An 18,151-nucleotide genomic window follows, 5' to 3' on the forward strand; every position below is an offset into this window, starting at 1 on the left:
CTCTCTTTCTCTCCCTCTCTCTCTGTCGCTCCCGACGTTGCGCGCTTCGCTCTTTTCGAGCCGCATGAACAAATCGCAATAGATAGAGAATTTTTTTCTTTCTGCCACGGCTGCTCCTGTTCTGCGGCTGCCAACATCGTTCATTCCTTGCCACACATACACACACATACTCACACACACCTACACAAACAGATGAACGGCGAACACATATACACCCACATATTCACACACACATTAAATGGCAAAGTCCTTGACTGCGTGGCTTTTATTGTACATATATTTTTGAATTGTCCAAAACTTGGAAACAAAGCAAACTTTGAATAATGGCATTTCGGAAATTTTCAATTGTTCTAGCTGCATTAAATGTTTAACGAGCGCTTATGAACTTTGCACATATGACAACGTAATTTTCACGTTAACACACGCACATACACATCTATATATATACACACACGCACACTCGTACGCACACACACACACAAGCAGACACTCGCGCAGATACAAATTTTATGTACCATATATTTTTGCTGGACAACGTTGACGACGGCAATTTGCAAAATTGAAACTGCTGCTGCAGCTGCCAGTGCGAGTTTGCACAATAATTTTCGATTTTCATTTTCATTTTCGTTTACACATCTCCGCTGCGGGAGCTAAGAATTTTTACTGCTGTTGCGATTGCGGTTAACAAGAATTATTCTATATTTTACTTGCGCCCTTTTGAACAGGCTTTCGGAATTTTTCGCACTTAAATTTCAATTTTTTTGGGTTACGTTTACGTTTCGCGATTTATTTGGTTTATTGTTTGCACTGCGATTGTTTGCCGTTTTTTATTGAATGGAAATTTTTCACAATTCGAATGTGCAAGTTTTCAAGTTTTTCTTCTTTTCTTGTACATTTTTTCCCACTTTGTTGTGTGGTATGTGAAAATGAAAATTCTTCTCTGTGTGTGGCAGTGCCCCCGTAACGTACAAAGAGCACACACCTAGTGGGTTGTGTGTGCTTGTGCTTCGCTGAAGACGATGGTGCGCTCTGACTGGGGCCGAAAATTGTTCAACGCTCGCCAGCTCCGCCACTCGGCTGCTGCCTGCAAATTCGGCGTGTTGAAATTTTTGGCGGCCGCAGCGGAAAGTCCCACCAACAACACTGGGAAAATAGCGGGAGCGCGCTGCCCAATTTGCTCAAATTTCTCTCAAATGGGCTCGCTCTCACTCTCGTGCTCTCATGTCTCTTTGCATTTGTTTCATACTCCCTCTCAGTCAGTCAGGCACTTGCTCTTCCCGTAATGTTTTTGTATTTTTTCTTTTTAGTTTTTTTTGGCAAACGTTTGAATCGGTAATCGATAAGAAATATCGAATCACTCCTTTTAGACATGAGAGGAGACTTTTCTTTAAATGCACTGATGGAAAATAAGAATTTATAATGCGATTGATCAAAAAACATCAATCGGTCTATAAAGAAAATATAATTTCAACTCAATAAGTTGAATGTTTTCTTAGCTGGTAATTCCTTTAATTTAGTTCATTACTACATTAACGCTACAAATTAAATTTAAAACGATTGCCTCAGCTGTTTCGTCAAACGGGATTTGAGTAGAGACTGCAACACTTTCTAGCCGAGACACACATCACTTGTACTAACAATTGATATTGCCAAGTGTGACCATAGATTAAAATAAAAAACCGTTTTCTATATATGGATATTTTGTATTAGCATTTTTGATTTTATTTATTAATATTGTGTAACAAATGTTTATCAGCAGTTAAAGATGATGCATGAAGGTAATTTATGTTGTGCGTAACTATGAATGTACATGTAATGTATATTTATATAGATCAAGATATATTTATATATATATTTGAGCACACAGCTTTTTATTTGTAAATAAATATAGCAGTTCCACATATAGCTTTAAAGGAGCCGATTCTTGAATCAAGCCTTAAGGTTGGTATTTGACAACTTTTTTTTTTTTTTTTATTTAATGAGAGAAAGTATATTTATTATTTTGTTAATTCTGTAAGATTTTTTTTTAATGTGAGACAAATTAAATTTGCCTAGCATTTGTAAAAGGAATAGGTTGCGAGTACATTTGAATAAATATATATATATATAATATATGTGTAACAGCGATTTGTGTATAAAAATTTTGTAGCTGCCAAATTGTATAATCATTGATAAATTAATATAAGACAATAGAGAATATACTTTTTCGGTTATGATGAATACACGCATACATTAAGGCGACTTAAATGGTTAAAGGATTCGCATTTGTTGCTATTTAGCCAAGGCCATGATCGTCAAAGAAACTTTGTGGTGTTTCGTCCTGTAAAATGGAAATGCGTTCTTCATTATGTATACTCGATACTTCACTTGTTGTGAATTACCAATTTAAAAAAAAAATTAAAATAAAATTATCTAAAAATGCTACAACAATATAAAAGTGTTTCATTTTGCAAAGAATATATAAATTTAATCCAACATTACAAATAAGCTAAGGGACGATTTAGAAACAGGTTGAAATTTATCGATAGTATTTTATCTATATTTGTTGCTTTTATTTTGTTTACAAAGCGGGATAGCGTGGAGAATGGTCTTAAAGAGAGAGAGAGAGAGTGGAAGAACAGCAAAGACAGCATAGTGACTCGAGCAAACAATCAAGATATTACCAAAAACATCAATCACGAGAAATAATGACCAATTGGAACTTAAGATTTAAAAACAACGATCACCGTTCAAACCTTACCTCTAAGCATATTAAGTACATTTTTATTTTTACATACAAATACATACATACAATTTTGGTGTTCTTTTTTTTTTTTTTTTGTAAAATATCTCGTTTTTTATTGAAATACAAAACACAGGAATTTGGCTAAAATGTACAACACACATATGAATATATATAGATAGAGAGTTAAATATATTTTGAATATAAACTATTGATTTTGTATTAAATATATTTTATATATATATTATTTATTATTTACTACTTAAGGTTTAACATTTCATTTCAGTTTCTGCATTATTATTTTTTTTTTTTTTTTTTTTTTTTTTTTTTTTTTGTCGATTTTAAAGCTTAAATTTTCTATATATTGCATTTATTTTCCCTAGGTTCAACTGTTATTGCCCATTTAGGAGTGGAGAATAAATATAGTAAAATAAAAGTAAACAATATTGCTTTCTCATTGATGGTCTCGGAATGATACTTTTGTCAATTATTAAACTATTAAACGCTTATGAGAAGTTAAGTAAATGTTGCATGAACTTTATTCACTACTAAGGATGAGAGGACGACAACGCGCCATATGCTTGTATTAGACGCACCGCCGCACCGACTGCTGGATGCGCTACATGTTTGAATAGTTTTTAATTTTAGCCTCGCTATGTGAAAATACTAATTGCACTTTGTTGTTTATGCTTACGAAATCAAATTTATCTAGAGTTTAACTTTAATGCGCACTAACAAGATTTTGTGTTTTTCTTTTATTATTAACATACACTGTGAAGTTGTGTGTGTGTATCTGTGTGTGTGTGTGTTGTGCATTAAATTGCTGCAGCTAAGTACTTATGTATGTATGCGTGTATAAGGTGTTTGTGTGTGTGTTTGTGTTTGTGTTCTATAAAAGGCGTGCGTGCTTGTTTGCGTATGTGTTATATCAACTACATTTTAAATATTTTTTGGCTTTCTTTTAGAGTAGTCCAATGTCTCTTAAAGTGCCCTCAACAGCTTCGTCCTGGAGTACAGAGAATAAGAACAATAAGAACAAGAAGAGTAGATACAATAGATAAAAGAGTAGTGTCTTGTGTGTGTGTGTTTGTGTTATTTTAATTTTGTTTTGCTTCATGTATTGCAATATGTTGTTAAAGGAAGAAAACGGCACAGCTCAGTTGTAACAGTGTGTGTGAACAATTACTTGACATGTACACAGTATGCATGTGTGTTTGTGTGTGTGAAGTAGACAGCACAGCTCAGTTGTGTGTGTGTGAGTTTTTGTTTGCCCATGTACACAGTCTGTATGTGTACATGCATGTTGGTATGCGTGTGTGTGTTGTAAGCGCACGGGGCGAGTCGAGCGGGGCGGGACAGTTGACAAGCTACGCATTGCAGCGAACAAAATCCTATGTAAGTGTAAGTGCAGCCGACGGCAGGTAGAAAAAGCTTAGCAATATTTACAGCCTTCAGGTTGTTAATCAAGAGACTTTCACGCTAATCCTTCACAAAACAAATCTGGAATCCTGTCTAAATTGTGTTCCTCTAAGGATCAGTAGACCCACTAACTATTAATTATTAAAGGTTTTAATTTTTTATGGTTTGTTTATATGTATTTTCTTTTTACAGAATGGTTTATTTTCATGTTTTCATGTTTTCATGTTTTTTCTTGTGAACTGTGATTAGTTTAAATACTCATTGAAGTCCTGTAACATCGATATATGCAGTGGCGGGTAGGGTAAGCGTTAATAATAGTAATACAAGAGAGAGGGTATTATGGTTACACATTTAGATATGCGGTTAAATAAGTTGCTATTTAGGTATATGTAAGTGTAAAACTGGTAGTTAGTTGTTGTTGTTGTTGATTAAGTTCGATTGGATAATGTAATTACAGCACTACAAAGGTCATGCAAAACAAATAACTTGATACCTTCTCGATAATGTTTAGTTTTAGGAAACAATACACAAATTTGACTACCACAAATTGTACTACATTTTAATGGCAATATATATATATACTCTAAATGGACGGAACTACATTGAATGTTTACAATTATGGCAAGCGCTCAACATTGTGATTAAAACGATTAAGACATTCAATTCATTCTCACAATTAGTTGCGTGGGCTTCTCGTATATTTTGTTTGACTCTTATGTTTCTTTTTGTATTCTTTGTTTATCTTGTTGGCAAGTTTGTAATTTGTCGGAACATTAAAAAATTGAAAAGCGCATGAGACATGCAATGACAAGTAAGGGCAAATAAAATAGAAATATGTGTCTCTGTTTACAAATCATTTAAACTTAAGCTTAAGAACAGTTTCACTGAATATATAAATTGCATAAATTATTAATTGAATAAATAAATATCTATTGCAGTGAGTAAAAGAACTCTTCTTGCTGTTTGGTTTTGGTGTTCAATATCAATAAATTCAATCAAATTTATATAGTTTCGATTAGTTTCGTTTGCACAAATTAGAGAAAAAGTATAGAAAGTCAAAATAATAATTAAGTAGTAGAATTTGAAAGGTATATGTACCGAGTTATATGCATGAAATGGCATTAATATAATTGTATGATATAACAAAACATTAACGAGATAAAGATAATAAAATAAACTTTAGTTTAGGCCAGTAAAATTGATGGAACAATCAAAAGATCTCCGGCATAATTTAAATAGATACACTTATATACACACACAATGCTAGGCATTAGAGTTCATATATCTCTGGTGTACTGACCTCTTGTAGCAGATCCTGTGAGGCGATCGCCTTGAGGACATTCTTCTTTGATGTCTCCTGAATTTCGCCGCCAATCAACAATTCGTCCAATATGAAATACGCTTTCTCAAAATTGAAGATGATGTCCAATTCACAAACCTGCAAATTATGCATATGATAATTGCCACAATCGATATGGAATACTTATATAAAGTGCTTACACTGCCAAAATACTTATCCAACAATTCCACGTAGCGATGGATTATCTCTAAAGTCAGCAACTCGTTGTCGTTCTGCTCGATGGCACAGCAGAAATATAAGCTAGCATAGCTGTAATATAAGAGTTGTTTAATTTGTTTAGCGTATATGTATGCATATCTATTGTTATTCAAATACCGTTTGTAGACAATTTTGCAGTCTTTCCACTCCAGGAAGGAGCACATCTTGGGCTTGCGGGCTAGTATTGTCGTGACCAGCTCACGTGTTATCTTCTTTTTGGTCTTGTCTGGATAGGCCATATACCATTTTTGCAGCCGAAGTTTTCCTTGACGACTGAATAGCAACATAAACAGCATCTGAAAAGGAATGACACGCAATATAAAAATCAGCATAGCCCGACTTCATTGCAAGCGGCCATATGCACTTTTCAACACGAGAAGGTGACTCAGGTGTGTTGCGCTGGCCAGCGCAGCAGGTTTGTTTTTCCAATCTGACTTTTCACAATAGCTAGAGCAAAAATTGCTTTCACTCCACTTAACTTACCATTTTAACTGTTTCAGCTTTGTGTTTCTACTATGTGTGTGGCTTAATTACCACAAATATTAACAAAACTTAAATTTTTCACTCAGTACATATAGGAAAATTGCTTCTTCAACAGCTTTCAACAGTCACTGCAACCGCATACAAACAGCTGTAGCCCAATGTAGTGTGAATGGCAAAATGAATTCTTATCGATGATAAGTAGTTCGTAATCGATTAATTTAATTATTTGACAATATTCATTGGCTTACAATTCTAAAATTAAAGTACCTGATTAATTGTAATTATTCGTTGAATTTTTCCCAGCAAAATACAAAACTGTATATCTTGCTTTTATATCAAACTATTTGTATAATTGTCATCAGTGTGAATATTGGGAATATCACTGGAGCTATCCACTGGTTCAATTTATTGTACGTTTAAATCCAGTTCGATCACTAAGTTTCTCATTCATCATAATAAAACCGAAGTGGTGGCAGCTTGCCGTGCACTTGTATATAAGTCGACCAATTTCATAATTTACGAACAGTTTGCAAACGAATTTATATATAGGCAGAATGTCTATTAAATTAAAAGCAAACGTTAATAATCCACCCATCAGTAAGTTGTGTCAATTAATTAATTAAAACTGCTTGCAATATTGTGAGGTTATGGTTAAATGTGCTGCGGCCTGCATTTACACATATGGATCTATTTGTGAACCAAATATATGCACCTATTGCATCAGATTTATCGTATGCATTTAATAATAGCTGTCTCTTCCATACAACCTAAGGTGGCTTGGCAACAGCGCATTTGATCAACGCTTCAGTGCCTGTGGAAATTGTTTGGGGCAAGGAGACTTCGCTTCAGTTCCCGGACAATCGTGTCCTGGTTTGTCACTCGAACAACGACGTGTTGCGGGCGCTGGCACGTGCTGCACCGGATTATAAGCTTTATGGCGAAACGGCCATTGAACGCACACAAATCGATCACTGGCTTTCGTTTTCGCTGACATGCGAGGATGACATCTCGTGGGCCATGTCCTTTCTGGACAAGTCCATTGCGCCAGTCACGTATTTGGTGGCCAATAAGTTGACTATAGCTGATTTCGCCCTGTTCAATGAGATGCACTCGCGCTATGAATTCCTTTCAGCGAAGGGCATTCCACAGCACGTGCAGCGCTGGTATGATCTGATCAACGCACAGCCACTGATCCAGAAAGTGCTGAAATCCTTGCCGGAGGAGGCGCGTGTCAAGCGTAGCACCAACGAACCCGCGGCTAAGAGCGGCGAGCGCAAGCAGGAGGGCAAATTTGTGGAACTGCCTGGCGCTGAGATGGGCAAGGTTGTGGTACGATTCCCTCCAGAGGCTTCGGGATATTTGCACATTGGACACGCCAAGGCGGCGCTGCTCAACCAATACTATGCGCTGGCCTTCCAGGGAAAGCTGATCATGCGCTTCGACGACACCAATCCTGCCAAAGAGACTGTAGAATTCGAAAATGTCATACTTGGAGATCTGGAACTGTTGCAGATCAAGCCGGATGTCTTCACGCACACTTCCAACTATTTTGATCTCATGCTTGACTACTGTGTTCAAATGCTGAAGGAGGGCACCGCCTATGTAGATGATACGCCGCCCGAGCAAATGAAGCTGGAGCGTGAGCAGCGCATCGAATCGGCAAACCGTTCGAACTGTAAGCATGTTTAATTGATTTTATTGCTATTGCTCTATAATCAAGTAATCCTCTGCCTTAGCTGTTGAAAAGAATCTGGCCATGTGGCAGGAGATGGTGCAGGGCACCGAGGCTGGCCAAAAGTGCTGCGTGCGTGCCAAGATCGACATGTCCTCGCCTAATGGCTGCATGCGTGATCCGACAATCTATCGCTGCAAGAACGAACCACATCCCCGCACAGGCACCAAATACAAGTGAGTAAGCTATTTTATATAGAGGATCTAGAAGTATTACGTATTTCTAATCAATTCAGGGTGTATCCCACTTACGACTTTGCCTGCCCCATTGTGGACGCCATTGAGAATGTGACGCACACGCTGCGTACTATGGAGTACCACGATCGTGACGACCAGTTCTATTGGTTTATTGATGCACTTAACCTGCGCAAGCCGTACATTTGGGAATACAGTCGCCTCAATATGACGAATACGGTGCTCTCGAAGCGCAAGCTTACGTGGTTCGTGGAGTCGGGTCTTGTCGATGGCTGGGACGATCCACGTTTCCCCACGGTGCGCGGCATCATTAGACGCGGCATGACAGTCGAAGGACTCAGGGAGTTCATCATTGCTCAAGGCAGCAGCAAATCTGTGGTGTTTATGAATTGGGACAAGATCTGGGCCTTCAACAAGAAGGTTATTGATCCCATTGCACCGCGTTACACCGCGCTGGACTATGAAAAGCGCATCATTGTGAATGTGGCCGGTGCCAAGTTGGAAAAGGTTCAAGTGCCAGTGCATCCCAAGGATGAGAAGCTGGGCACGAAGACCGTCACATTGGGTCCGCGCATATACATCGACTATGTGGACGCTGAGGCTCTCAAAGAGGGCGAGAATGCCACATTCATCAACTGGGGCAATTTGCTCATCAAGAAAGTCCACAGAGATGCCAGTGGCGCAATCACCTCCGTGGATGCCGCGCTCAATTTGGACAACAAAGACTTCAAGAAGACGCTGAAACTCACCTGGCTGGCAGTTGAGGACGATGCCACTGCCTATCCACCCACGTTTTGTGTTTACTTTGACAATATTATTAGCAAAGCGGTTCTGGGCAAGGATGAGGACTTCAAGCAATACATTGGCCACAAGACGCGCGAAGAGGTCCAGATGCTTGGTGATCCGGAGCTCAAGAAGTGCAAAAAGGGCGACATCATTCAACTGCAGCGTCGCGGCTTCTTCAAGGTGGACAACGCCTATGCACCGCCCAGTCCGTACACAAATGTCACCTCACCCATCATACTCTTCTCCATTCCCGATGGCCATACTAAAGATATGCCCTCGTCTGGCCTGAAGATCAATGCAGGCCCAGCGCCAGTTGCGAAAACGAATGTAAGTGAGATTTATAAATAATTCTTATTGATAGTACTAGAGTAGTTGATTTCCTCGTATGATGAATGGAAGAACTAATAGCACTAATGTCTTATAAGGAAAGGAGATGGTTTTGCTAGCAAGAGTGAAAGGAAAAAGCAGCTTATGACTTATATTTAATAGGACGCACACCCATATGTATTTAGAGAACTCAATAATAATTACTTCCCTGACTTACAAGTATTTATCGTAGTGCAACCAAAAGAAAAGATAGCCATCTCACTCCCACACGCTATACATTTCGTACTCAACTCTCTTGTTGGTTGAGAGCGGGAGAGGCCCTCCCACCTCTTCATTTCACACTTCACACGTGTTCTGTGTTTGTAAATCGCCAAATGAGCAGCACTGAGTGTATGTCTCTTATAGGTATGGAAGAACAACTCTTTTATATATAGTTAAAATTTAGTGTAATTCAGGTTAAACAAAAGAAAAATCATTTAATTCGCAATGTAAGCGTGGCTGTTAGCTATTCTCCAATGCATTTGCTCAGCTCTTCACTTGGTTCACGGGCTCGCTGGTTCGCTGGTTCGTTCATGTTGCTCATCTCTAACGTGATGCGGCAAGGGCAAAACCAGTTCCGTGCAGTCAGTGCTAGCGATCGGTTTGTGTTTGCTTCTGAGACCTTTCGTTGAACGTGGAGGAGGAAGAAGAAGACGAACTTGGTTTGTTGTTGCAAATTGAAACGTTACATGGCTGACACGTATTCAAAATTGAAACGAAAAGCTTTTTCGTCTGCACTATATGCAAATTATTTAACTGATTCTTTCGTTTGCAGGCGACCAGCACTAAAACTGCCAACGTTGCATCGGACAAAACTGCCGATTTGGATAAACAAATTGTTAAGCAGGGCGACCTGGTGCGTGAGTTAAAGGCTAAAAAGGCAGCGAAAGACCAAATCGACGTTGCAGTCAAGCAGCTGCTCAGCCTGAAAGCCGACTACAAGGCCGCCAGTGGCAAGGATTGGAAGCCTGGCCAGGCACCAGCAGCTATGGCACCGACAAGTGAGGCTCCAGCTGCTGCTGGCGATGCAGCCAGTGTCAATGCGAGCATTGTGAAGCAGGGCGATTTGGTGCGCGAGCTGAAGAGCAAGAAGGCAGCTAAGCCAGAGATTGATGCGGCTGTCAAGCAACTGCTGGAGCTGAAAGCTCAATATAAAACTTTAACTGGGCAGGATTGGAAACCAGGAACCGTGGTTGCAGCAGCAGCGCCAGCAGCACCTGCAGCTTCAGCTCCCGCCTCCTCCGACATTTCTGCAGTGCTGGCTCAAATCTCAGCCCAAGGCGATAAAGTGCGCGAGCTGAAGGCAGCCAAGGCTGATAAGGCCACCATCGATGCAGCCGTAAAGACGCTGCTCAGCTTGAAAGCGGACTACAAGCAGCTCAGCGGCAGCGATTGGAAGCCAGGCACGACAGCGCCGGCCGCCATCAAAGTTAAGCAGGAAAAGTCGCCGGAACCGGCAGCTGCCAGTGCCGTAGCCAATTTGCTCAACAAGATCACACAGCAGGGCGATAAGATTAGACAACTAAAGTCTGCCAAGTCGGAAAAATCGCTGATTGATGCCGAAGTTAAACTGCTGTTGGCTCTGAAGACCGATTACAAGAGTCTTACGGGTCAGGAGTGGAAGCCAGGCACCGTAGCGCCCATAGCTACACCAGTCGCTACCGTAGATCTGACTGCTGAGGACGCAGGCAGTGGTGGTGAGGTTGGCAGTGTCTTGTCTAAAATCAAAGAGCAGGGCGATAAAATACGTCAACTGAAATCGGCTAAGGCAGCCAAGGCAGCCATCGATCCGGAGGTGCAGAAGTTGCTCTCTCTGAAGGCGGAGTACAAAACTCTAACTGGCAAAGATTGGACACCTGACGCAAAGGTCGAAGTTAAGGTGGAGATTAAAGCAGAGGTGGCTGCGCCTGCCACTGATCAGCTGACGTTGGACATCAATGCTCAGGGCGAAAAGGTGCGTGCCGCCAAGAGCAGCAATGCTGCCAAAGAGATTATTGACGAAGAGGTCCGTAAGCTGTTGGAGCTAAAAGCCAAATACAAGGAGGTCACCGGCACCGATTTTCCCGTTGCTGGTCGCAGCGGTGGCGGCGGCTCTGCAAAGAAGGCAGCCAAGGAACCGCAGCAAAAGGCGGCGAAGCCTACCAAGAAACCTGCGCCAGCTATACCTAAGCCAGATTCTTCAAGTGGTGTAAAGAAACAAACCCGATTGGGTCTGGAGGCCACAAAGGAGGATAACTTGCCTGACTGGTACTCGCAGGTGATAACCAAGGGTGAACTGATAGAGTACTATGATGTTTCCGGTTGTTATATACTGCGTCACTGGTCCTTTGCGATTTGGAAGGCGATCAAGAACTGGTTTGATGCGGAAATCACGCGCAGGGGTGTCAAGGAGTGCTACTTCCCAATCTTTGTCTCGAAAGCGGCGCTGGAGCGTGAGAAGGATCATATTGCTGACTTTGCACCGGAAGTGGCATGGGTGACCAAGTCAGGTGATTCGGATTTGGCCGAACCAATTGCTGTGCGTCCTACCTCTGAAACTGTCATGTATCCCGCCTACGCTAAGTGGATACAATCCTATAGAGATTTGCCCATTCGCCTCAATCAGTGGAATAATGTTGTGGTAAGTAGTTGGAAATTCAATTGGATACCCTAATCCTAAGCACTTTTCCTACATATTTGTAGCGTTGGGAATTCAAGCATCCTCAGCCTTTCCTGCGCACTCGTGAGTTCCTCTGGCAGGAGGGTCACACAGCGTTTGCCACCAAGGATGAGGCCGATAAGGAAGTGCTAGAAATCTTAGATCTGTACGCGCAGATCTATACAGATCTGCTGGCCATACCCGTGGTGAAGGGACGCAAGACCGAAAAGGAGAAGTTTGCTGGTGGCGACTACACTACAACAGTGGAGGCCTTCATTTCGGCCTCGGGCCGTGCCATACAGGGTGCGACCAGTCATCACTTGGGTCAAAACTTCTCCAAAATGTTTGAGATTGTCTACGAGGATCCGGAAACGCAGCAGAAAACATATGTGCATCAGAACTCGTGGGGCATCACCACCCGCACCATTGGCGTCATGATTATGGTGCATGCGGACAATCAGGGTCTGGTGCTGCCACCGCATGTGGCATGTGTGCAGGCTATTGTCGTTCCGTGCGGTATTACGGTTAACACTAAGGACGAGGAGCGCGCCGAGCTGCTGGGCGCCTGCAAAGAGCTGGAATGCCGTCTGAGCGGAGCTGGCGTACGCTGTGAAGGCGATTATCGCGACAATTATTCGCCTGGCTGGAAGTTTAACCACTGGGAGCTGAAAGGTGTGCCAATTCGCATCGAGCTGGGTCCCAAGGACATGCAGGCGAAGCAAATTGTGGCCGTGCGTCGTGATACCGGTGAGAAGTTAACCATTGCCATGGCCGACGTGGAAAAGAAGATTCCCGCCCTCCTGGAGACCATTCATGGAAGCATGCTCAACAAGGCGCAATTGGATCTGGTGTCGCACACAAAGCTCGTCAAATCTTGGGCCGACTTCTGCGGCCAACTGGAGAAGAAGAACTTGCTGCTAGCTCCCTTCTGCGGAGACACGTCCTGCGAGGATAAGATCAAGGCGGACAGCGCACGCGGAGAAGAGAACGAGGCCGAGCCTGGTGCACCGTCCATGGGTGCCAAATCCCTGTGCATACCCTTCGAGCAGCCGTCAAAGATTACCGACAGTGACAAGTGCATCAATCCCAGCTGTAAAAACAAGCCCAAGTTCTACACGTTATTTGGACGCAGCTACTAACGGATCACTACTTTGATTACCAATTTGTACTCAATAATTGGACCTCGCTTTACTCCAGACGTTGTTCAAACATTTATTTAATTTCCTAAATATTAATTCAACAAAAAATGGTCTAATTTAATTTTTGTTTTATTAAAAAAAAAAAAAAAGAATATACTTTTAACAACCTCACGTAAATAGTAAAGTTTTCTCTATATTTGTTGCCAGAAAGATGTTGTTCCATTTAAATGAATGTATTTTAAGAACTGTGTGAAATGGGGATTTCATCCATAAGGAAATAATCACATCGAATAACTGGTTCAAAAGTGGTTTCCAGTCATAGCTTGGCTTTTATCCGGCTCGAACATAAGCTGGCAGTATAAACTAGAGTTGAGCATGTGACGTGTTTTCTTTCGTGACACGAAATTTAAACGCTCACATTTCAAATTTACCGCGTTGATTGGTAATCGAAAGTAAAAGAAAATATAATAAATAAATTAATAAGTATTCAATAATTTTTTCATTTTTAAGCAAGAACGTTCTTGGTATTCTTTAAATTCCATATATTTTATTTATTTTATATCAATTTAATTTTATAATGTTCCATATATCCATATATATTTTGGGAATGTTACTGTTTTTAATCAGGTATCAATAATATTTTTGACTTTAGCGAACTAACATTTCCAGCAGTCTATCCCGATGGACAAACCGTATCACATAGCTAAGCAATCGTCTTTCTAAATTCACAAATAGCTGTTGACTGAATTCGCACATGTTTTTTATAACATTTTGTATACATTATCAAGAGGAGAGGCCTGTTAATAAAAAATATATAAATATAAACATAACAACCGGGCGCAACCGGCTGCACGGCTACTTGCTCACGATCAAATAGCAGTTGATTAATTAATTATTATTAATATTAATTAATTCTGAATCGAAATTTTTAGACTACACAATTTTTACATAGCTCCTTTAACAAATTACAGATTTTAGCTTAACAACTTTGTTGCCTCCCTCAAAGGGCGTTGATATATCTGCAGTTTGGACCTCAACCTCTAAAGGTCTAAAGTTTTATTTTTTCGACTTTCTACGCCTAATTGGTAGATTCAGAGGGCAGGTCAACAGTAATTCATTTGTTAAATGTCGAACTTTAAAACTGTCGAAGATAAGGTTTTTCCCCAATCGCCACGCCTCAATAATCAAGTATATATACGTTTGGGCCAATCATAAAAATATAAGTTTGAATCACACTTCGCTCAGATTCTGAAAAAACGTCTAACCCAAAAATGGTTTGAACTGCTAAATTGAGATTGCATAAAACCAATATGCTCGATTAACTTTGTGGACAAGTATTAGAAAAAGCATAGTTATAGACATATATCAGACATCAACGGAACTAAAACTTGTTTTTCTTGTGTGCTCCGCATTTGAAATCAATTCACTTAAACAATAGGCATCCAATTTCTTAACTCCTCTACCCCATTTGAATGCCAACTATGCATCCAGATTCTGGACAGGTCCGTTGGCATTTAGCAAATTTATTGTTCGAATTTATAAAATTTGACAAAGTGGTTTAAGCATATCCTAATTTTTGTTTATAATTATTATAATATAATTATTATTTTAATTATTATTATTATTATTATTATTATTTTTATTAATTAATTCAATGAGAGTATCGCAACATTAAAATTAATGATGTATAATACGCATCTGAGTTTCTTCAACTTGGCTTGTTAGAAGATCTAAAGACTCATTGCTCTGGCTTATTTGAAAGTAAATTGTGATCCATAATCATAACGGATCATGTGACGTTGGCCTCGTCCATCAAACATTCCTAGCAGACACACGAGCAGCAATATATTGAAAGAATTCTAGTTTCATTTCGAAATATTATATAATCGATATAGCTTTCTGCTCTCAGCTTCGATCAGTTGTCGCACACTATGCGACATCGAAGCAATGTATATACATATGTATATGTATGAATCTGACTAGCATATCATATGCTAGCTATGAACTACCCGCCCAGGCATAGAAACTAACTTTGGCCTTCGATTGAGAGTGTTTTGTCTTCACATTTCATGTTTAACATTTAAGCACAACATAATTATGTAGTCATAGCATGGCTGCATCTCTGTTAAATAGATAATAATTTTAAAAATAAATATAGTGCTTAGTTTTCCGTATTTATCTGCGTTCACAGGCAACTCTCTGTTGTAATACTTAGTCACAGCTGCAGAATTGTTGTTTTCGAATTAACTGGTTTCACGCTGAGAGTAAAGCCGTTGTTTATATCATTCAACGCGGGTGTGCAATAAATTTGTATAAATTTACGAATGGTCGATTTCTAAATGCAATTGCACTTTTTATTATAGTAATTATCAAAATAATAATAATTTAAATTAATGTTGTTTTGCTAGCCTAAATCAATAAAACACAAGTGAAACAGACCGAATCAGCCTCGAAAAGCTTTTGTATTTGAACAAATGCATAAATGATTTCTTTGTAAATAACTAACTATTTATAGACGATTTCAAGTTCTTTCAAAATAAACCTCTACTACATGTATGTAATCATCTATGCATTGTCCTCCCACACGATTCTATAAATTAATGACAATTCAAGCAAAGCTCATCAAATTAGAGTTTTTCTTACGATTAAATTCTGGATTAAATGGATTAGACATTAAATTTATATTTAATATTAAATTAAATATAACATGTATTTTTTATGGATATGTTTTTTCTTCAAATAGATTAAAATTATATTTACAAATTAGTATATATTGTATATTTATATATTAAAAAAAAAAAAAAATTAAATTCCATATCAAATATTTATTTATATATTTGTAAATAACATATATTTTCAAATATTTTTATAAATATAAATAAATAAATATTCTATAAATTTAATATGCAATTTAAAATTGTTTTAAATGCATATGCATAAATTTATGTACATATGTATATATACATAGTATATCATTTAAAAAAAAAATTGTTTTTGAAATTTCTCAAGTGAGATTTCCTGCATTACCATTCCTTTTAGATCAGCAGTTACTAGATCTAGAATTAGTGATATATAGCTAGTGAATTGTAAACTCGTTTTCCCAAGTGATCCATATTAACTAAACAAAAGTAGATATAATTTTGAGTTGCTGTGAATGAAAAACAGTTGAGTTGAGGCGTTGCCTCGAGCCTCGGGCCCGCACCTAATTAAAAAGCTGTTAATGTCTGCGTAAGTGGGTAAATGTCAGTAAATACCAGGAAAGCAGTAATGCATTTATAGGCACATATTAGCTAAAGACTCTCGAGTGTTAACTACAGAATGCGCACGCCTCTATTTATCGTACTGCTATTTTTTTTTCTTATAAACTGTAATGCATTAAAAATTCATTTAAGAAATTTCCAATTCCAATGCTATGGATTTTCTTAATTAACAGATAAAATATCGAAAAACTAGTACAAATTTTAAAAGCTTTCTGCATAACCTGAGGTCAATCGTTTAATCTACCAGATTTCTCGATTAAATCGACAATTAATTACAAATTGGCAGCTGGTTTGATCTCTACTTAATCTAGATACTATAGATTTCGCAATTTGTTTCTCAAATATTAATCGAACTAATTGCTATAAAAACTGATTAAGATTAGTATATAGTTTATGACAAAATTTTATTTTGGAAGTAGATCACAAATTTACACTGCTCAAAATTCATTACTATACTCCGTTATTTAGTTACATATTTAGCCAATTCAAACAAACAACAAGTTTTCCGCATCATTTGATTACAAAATTAAAACGAGTATGGCTACTCCAGATGTAATTGACTGACTAGCACATACCCTAAGCCTTATGAAAATATATTAAATCGGTTATGTGGAAACTTCTAATTATCAGATTAAGAAAATAGAATAAGCTCGCTTGATTATCAGTATATCAGTCATAATATTAGCAACCATAGAGCCATACTTTGCTTTGCTACTAAGCCTGATCAGGAATAAATATAGTATTTATATTTAAATATAATTAATGACTTCTTCCTCTTTCAGTAGATTAAATATTAATTCCCTAACATTATACCCATTTTTAAGTTCTACAGGGTATATATAGAATTGAGAAAAACAAACGATTTTGAGGTCGCCAATTTGCAGTCTGGTGAGAAGTCTATGGCAGCCAATTTCATAAGTTTACAGAACCACTTAGTACGACTGTTAGATGCCGCTTCCCTCTATCTCTCTTTGACACCTGCTCTCCGAGCAAATTATGTCACGTCATGATCTAAGGAATTCTCTATTATTATAAACCCAACGGCCAATAACAAATGAAAACGAAAACGTAACGGATACCAAGTTTATATAAGCATCTCAAGGTCGTTATTTTCGATTTCTGGTTTTTTTTTTGGTCGGGCTATTGCGAAAGTCAAGAGGCCATCCTGAATTCGTTCAGGTGTGTGCAGGATGAGTGGGGAGCGGGGTGTGGGGCTACATTTACGAGACAGGCCAGTCCGCCAACCAGTCGCACAACTTTTTTCTTTGTATTCAATGCAGTTTTTTCTTATTTTATATTTTGCCATGGAGCTGGCTCCAAAATGAATATTTATCCCAAATGCAGTTGCACTCACACATAAGCATATACATATATAGATATACCCATGCAGATCTGCTGCGAACTGAATGACGTGCACTTTTAGGGTCGCATCAAGCTCCACTCGATGCGATTCGACTCGACACGACTTGACTCGCTGGCCTTGACTGCAGCTGAGGCCTGTCCTTTTTCTGGGATTTTTTGTTTTGTTTCTGTTTTGTTTTGTCTCAATTTTGCCAACTAGCTTGACATAATCGGCTGCCCTTGCACTCATGTAGACATTCTCAATGGGCTCTTAATTGTATTTTATTGCAGCAAAAGTAAATGCACTTCAATTAAATATAGAGAGCTTTTCGATGCGTACGGAGCGTGAGTGAGCGAGCCATGCCTTAAAATGCATTTGGGACTACCCGGAACGCTGGCGTCCGCTACAAGCAATACCAGTGCATTTGAATAGACAACACTTACAGGTAAACAAACACGCACACAAACAAACTCTCACACACATACACCTGCTATTGCACACGTATGCGCGAA

At 38.9% G+C, this 18,151-nt stretch overlaps 2 protein-coding genes across 4 annotated transcripts; one reads left to right on the forward strand and one right to left on the reverse strand.

Moving 5' to 3' along the window:
- Positions 1–1,993: 1,993 nt before the first annotated feature.
- On the reverse strand, positions 1,994–6,331 carry LOC6572645 (AP-1 complex subunit sigma-2). Of its 3 annotated transcripts, none has more exons than XM_001998715.4 (5): positions 6,183–6,330; positions 5,817–5,995; positions 5,642–5,750; positions 5,442–5,579; positions 1,994–2,320 (listed from the first exon to the last, which is right to left on the reverse strand). In XM_001998715.4, exons 1-5 carry the CDS (start codon positions 6,183–6,185, stop codon positions 2,276–2,278), a joined length of 474 nt encoding a protein of 157 aa, XP_001998751.1. In that variant the 5' UTR covers positions 6,186–6,330; the 3' UTR covers positions 1,994–2,275. The 3 variants fall into 3 exon arrangements, with proteins under 3 accessions (XP_001998751.1, XP_015022026.1, XP_015022025.1); XM_015166540.3 differs by lacking the exon at positions 1,994–2,320 and adding an exon at positions 3,545–3,728 and having other exon boundaries at positions 6,183–6,331; XM_015166539.3 differs by lacking the exon at positions 1,994–2,320 and adding an exon at positions 4,348–4,410 and having other exon boundaries at positions 6,183–6,331.
- A 292-nt stretch (positions 6,332–6,623) lies between these two features.
- Positions 6,624–13,214, forward strand: LOC6572644 (bifunctional glutamate/proline--tRNA ligase). Its single transcript, XM_001998714.4, has 6 exons — positions 6,624–6,779; positions 6,955–7,857; positions 7,919–8,090; positions 8,150–9,221; positions 10,036–11,880; positions 11,943–13,214. Exons 1-6 carry the CDS (start codon positions 6,737–6,739, stop codon positions 13,035–13,037), a joined length of 5,130 nt encoding a protein of 1,709 aa, XP_001998750.1. The 5' UTR covers positions 6,624–6,736; the 3' UTR covers positions 13,038–13,214.
- The last annotated feature ends 4,937 nt before the right edge of the window (positions 13,215–18,151 follow it).

Source organism: Drosophila mojavensis, unplaced genomic scaffold, assembly GCF_018153725.1.
Source record: "Drosophila mojavensis isolate 15081-1352.22 unplaced genomic scaffold, ASM1815372v1 contig_16, whole genome shotgun sequence".
Lineage (NCBI taxonomy): Eukaryota > Metazoa > Arthropoda > Insecta > Diptera > Drosophilidae > Drosophila > Drosophila mojavensis.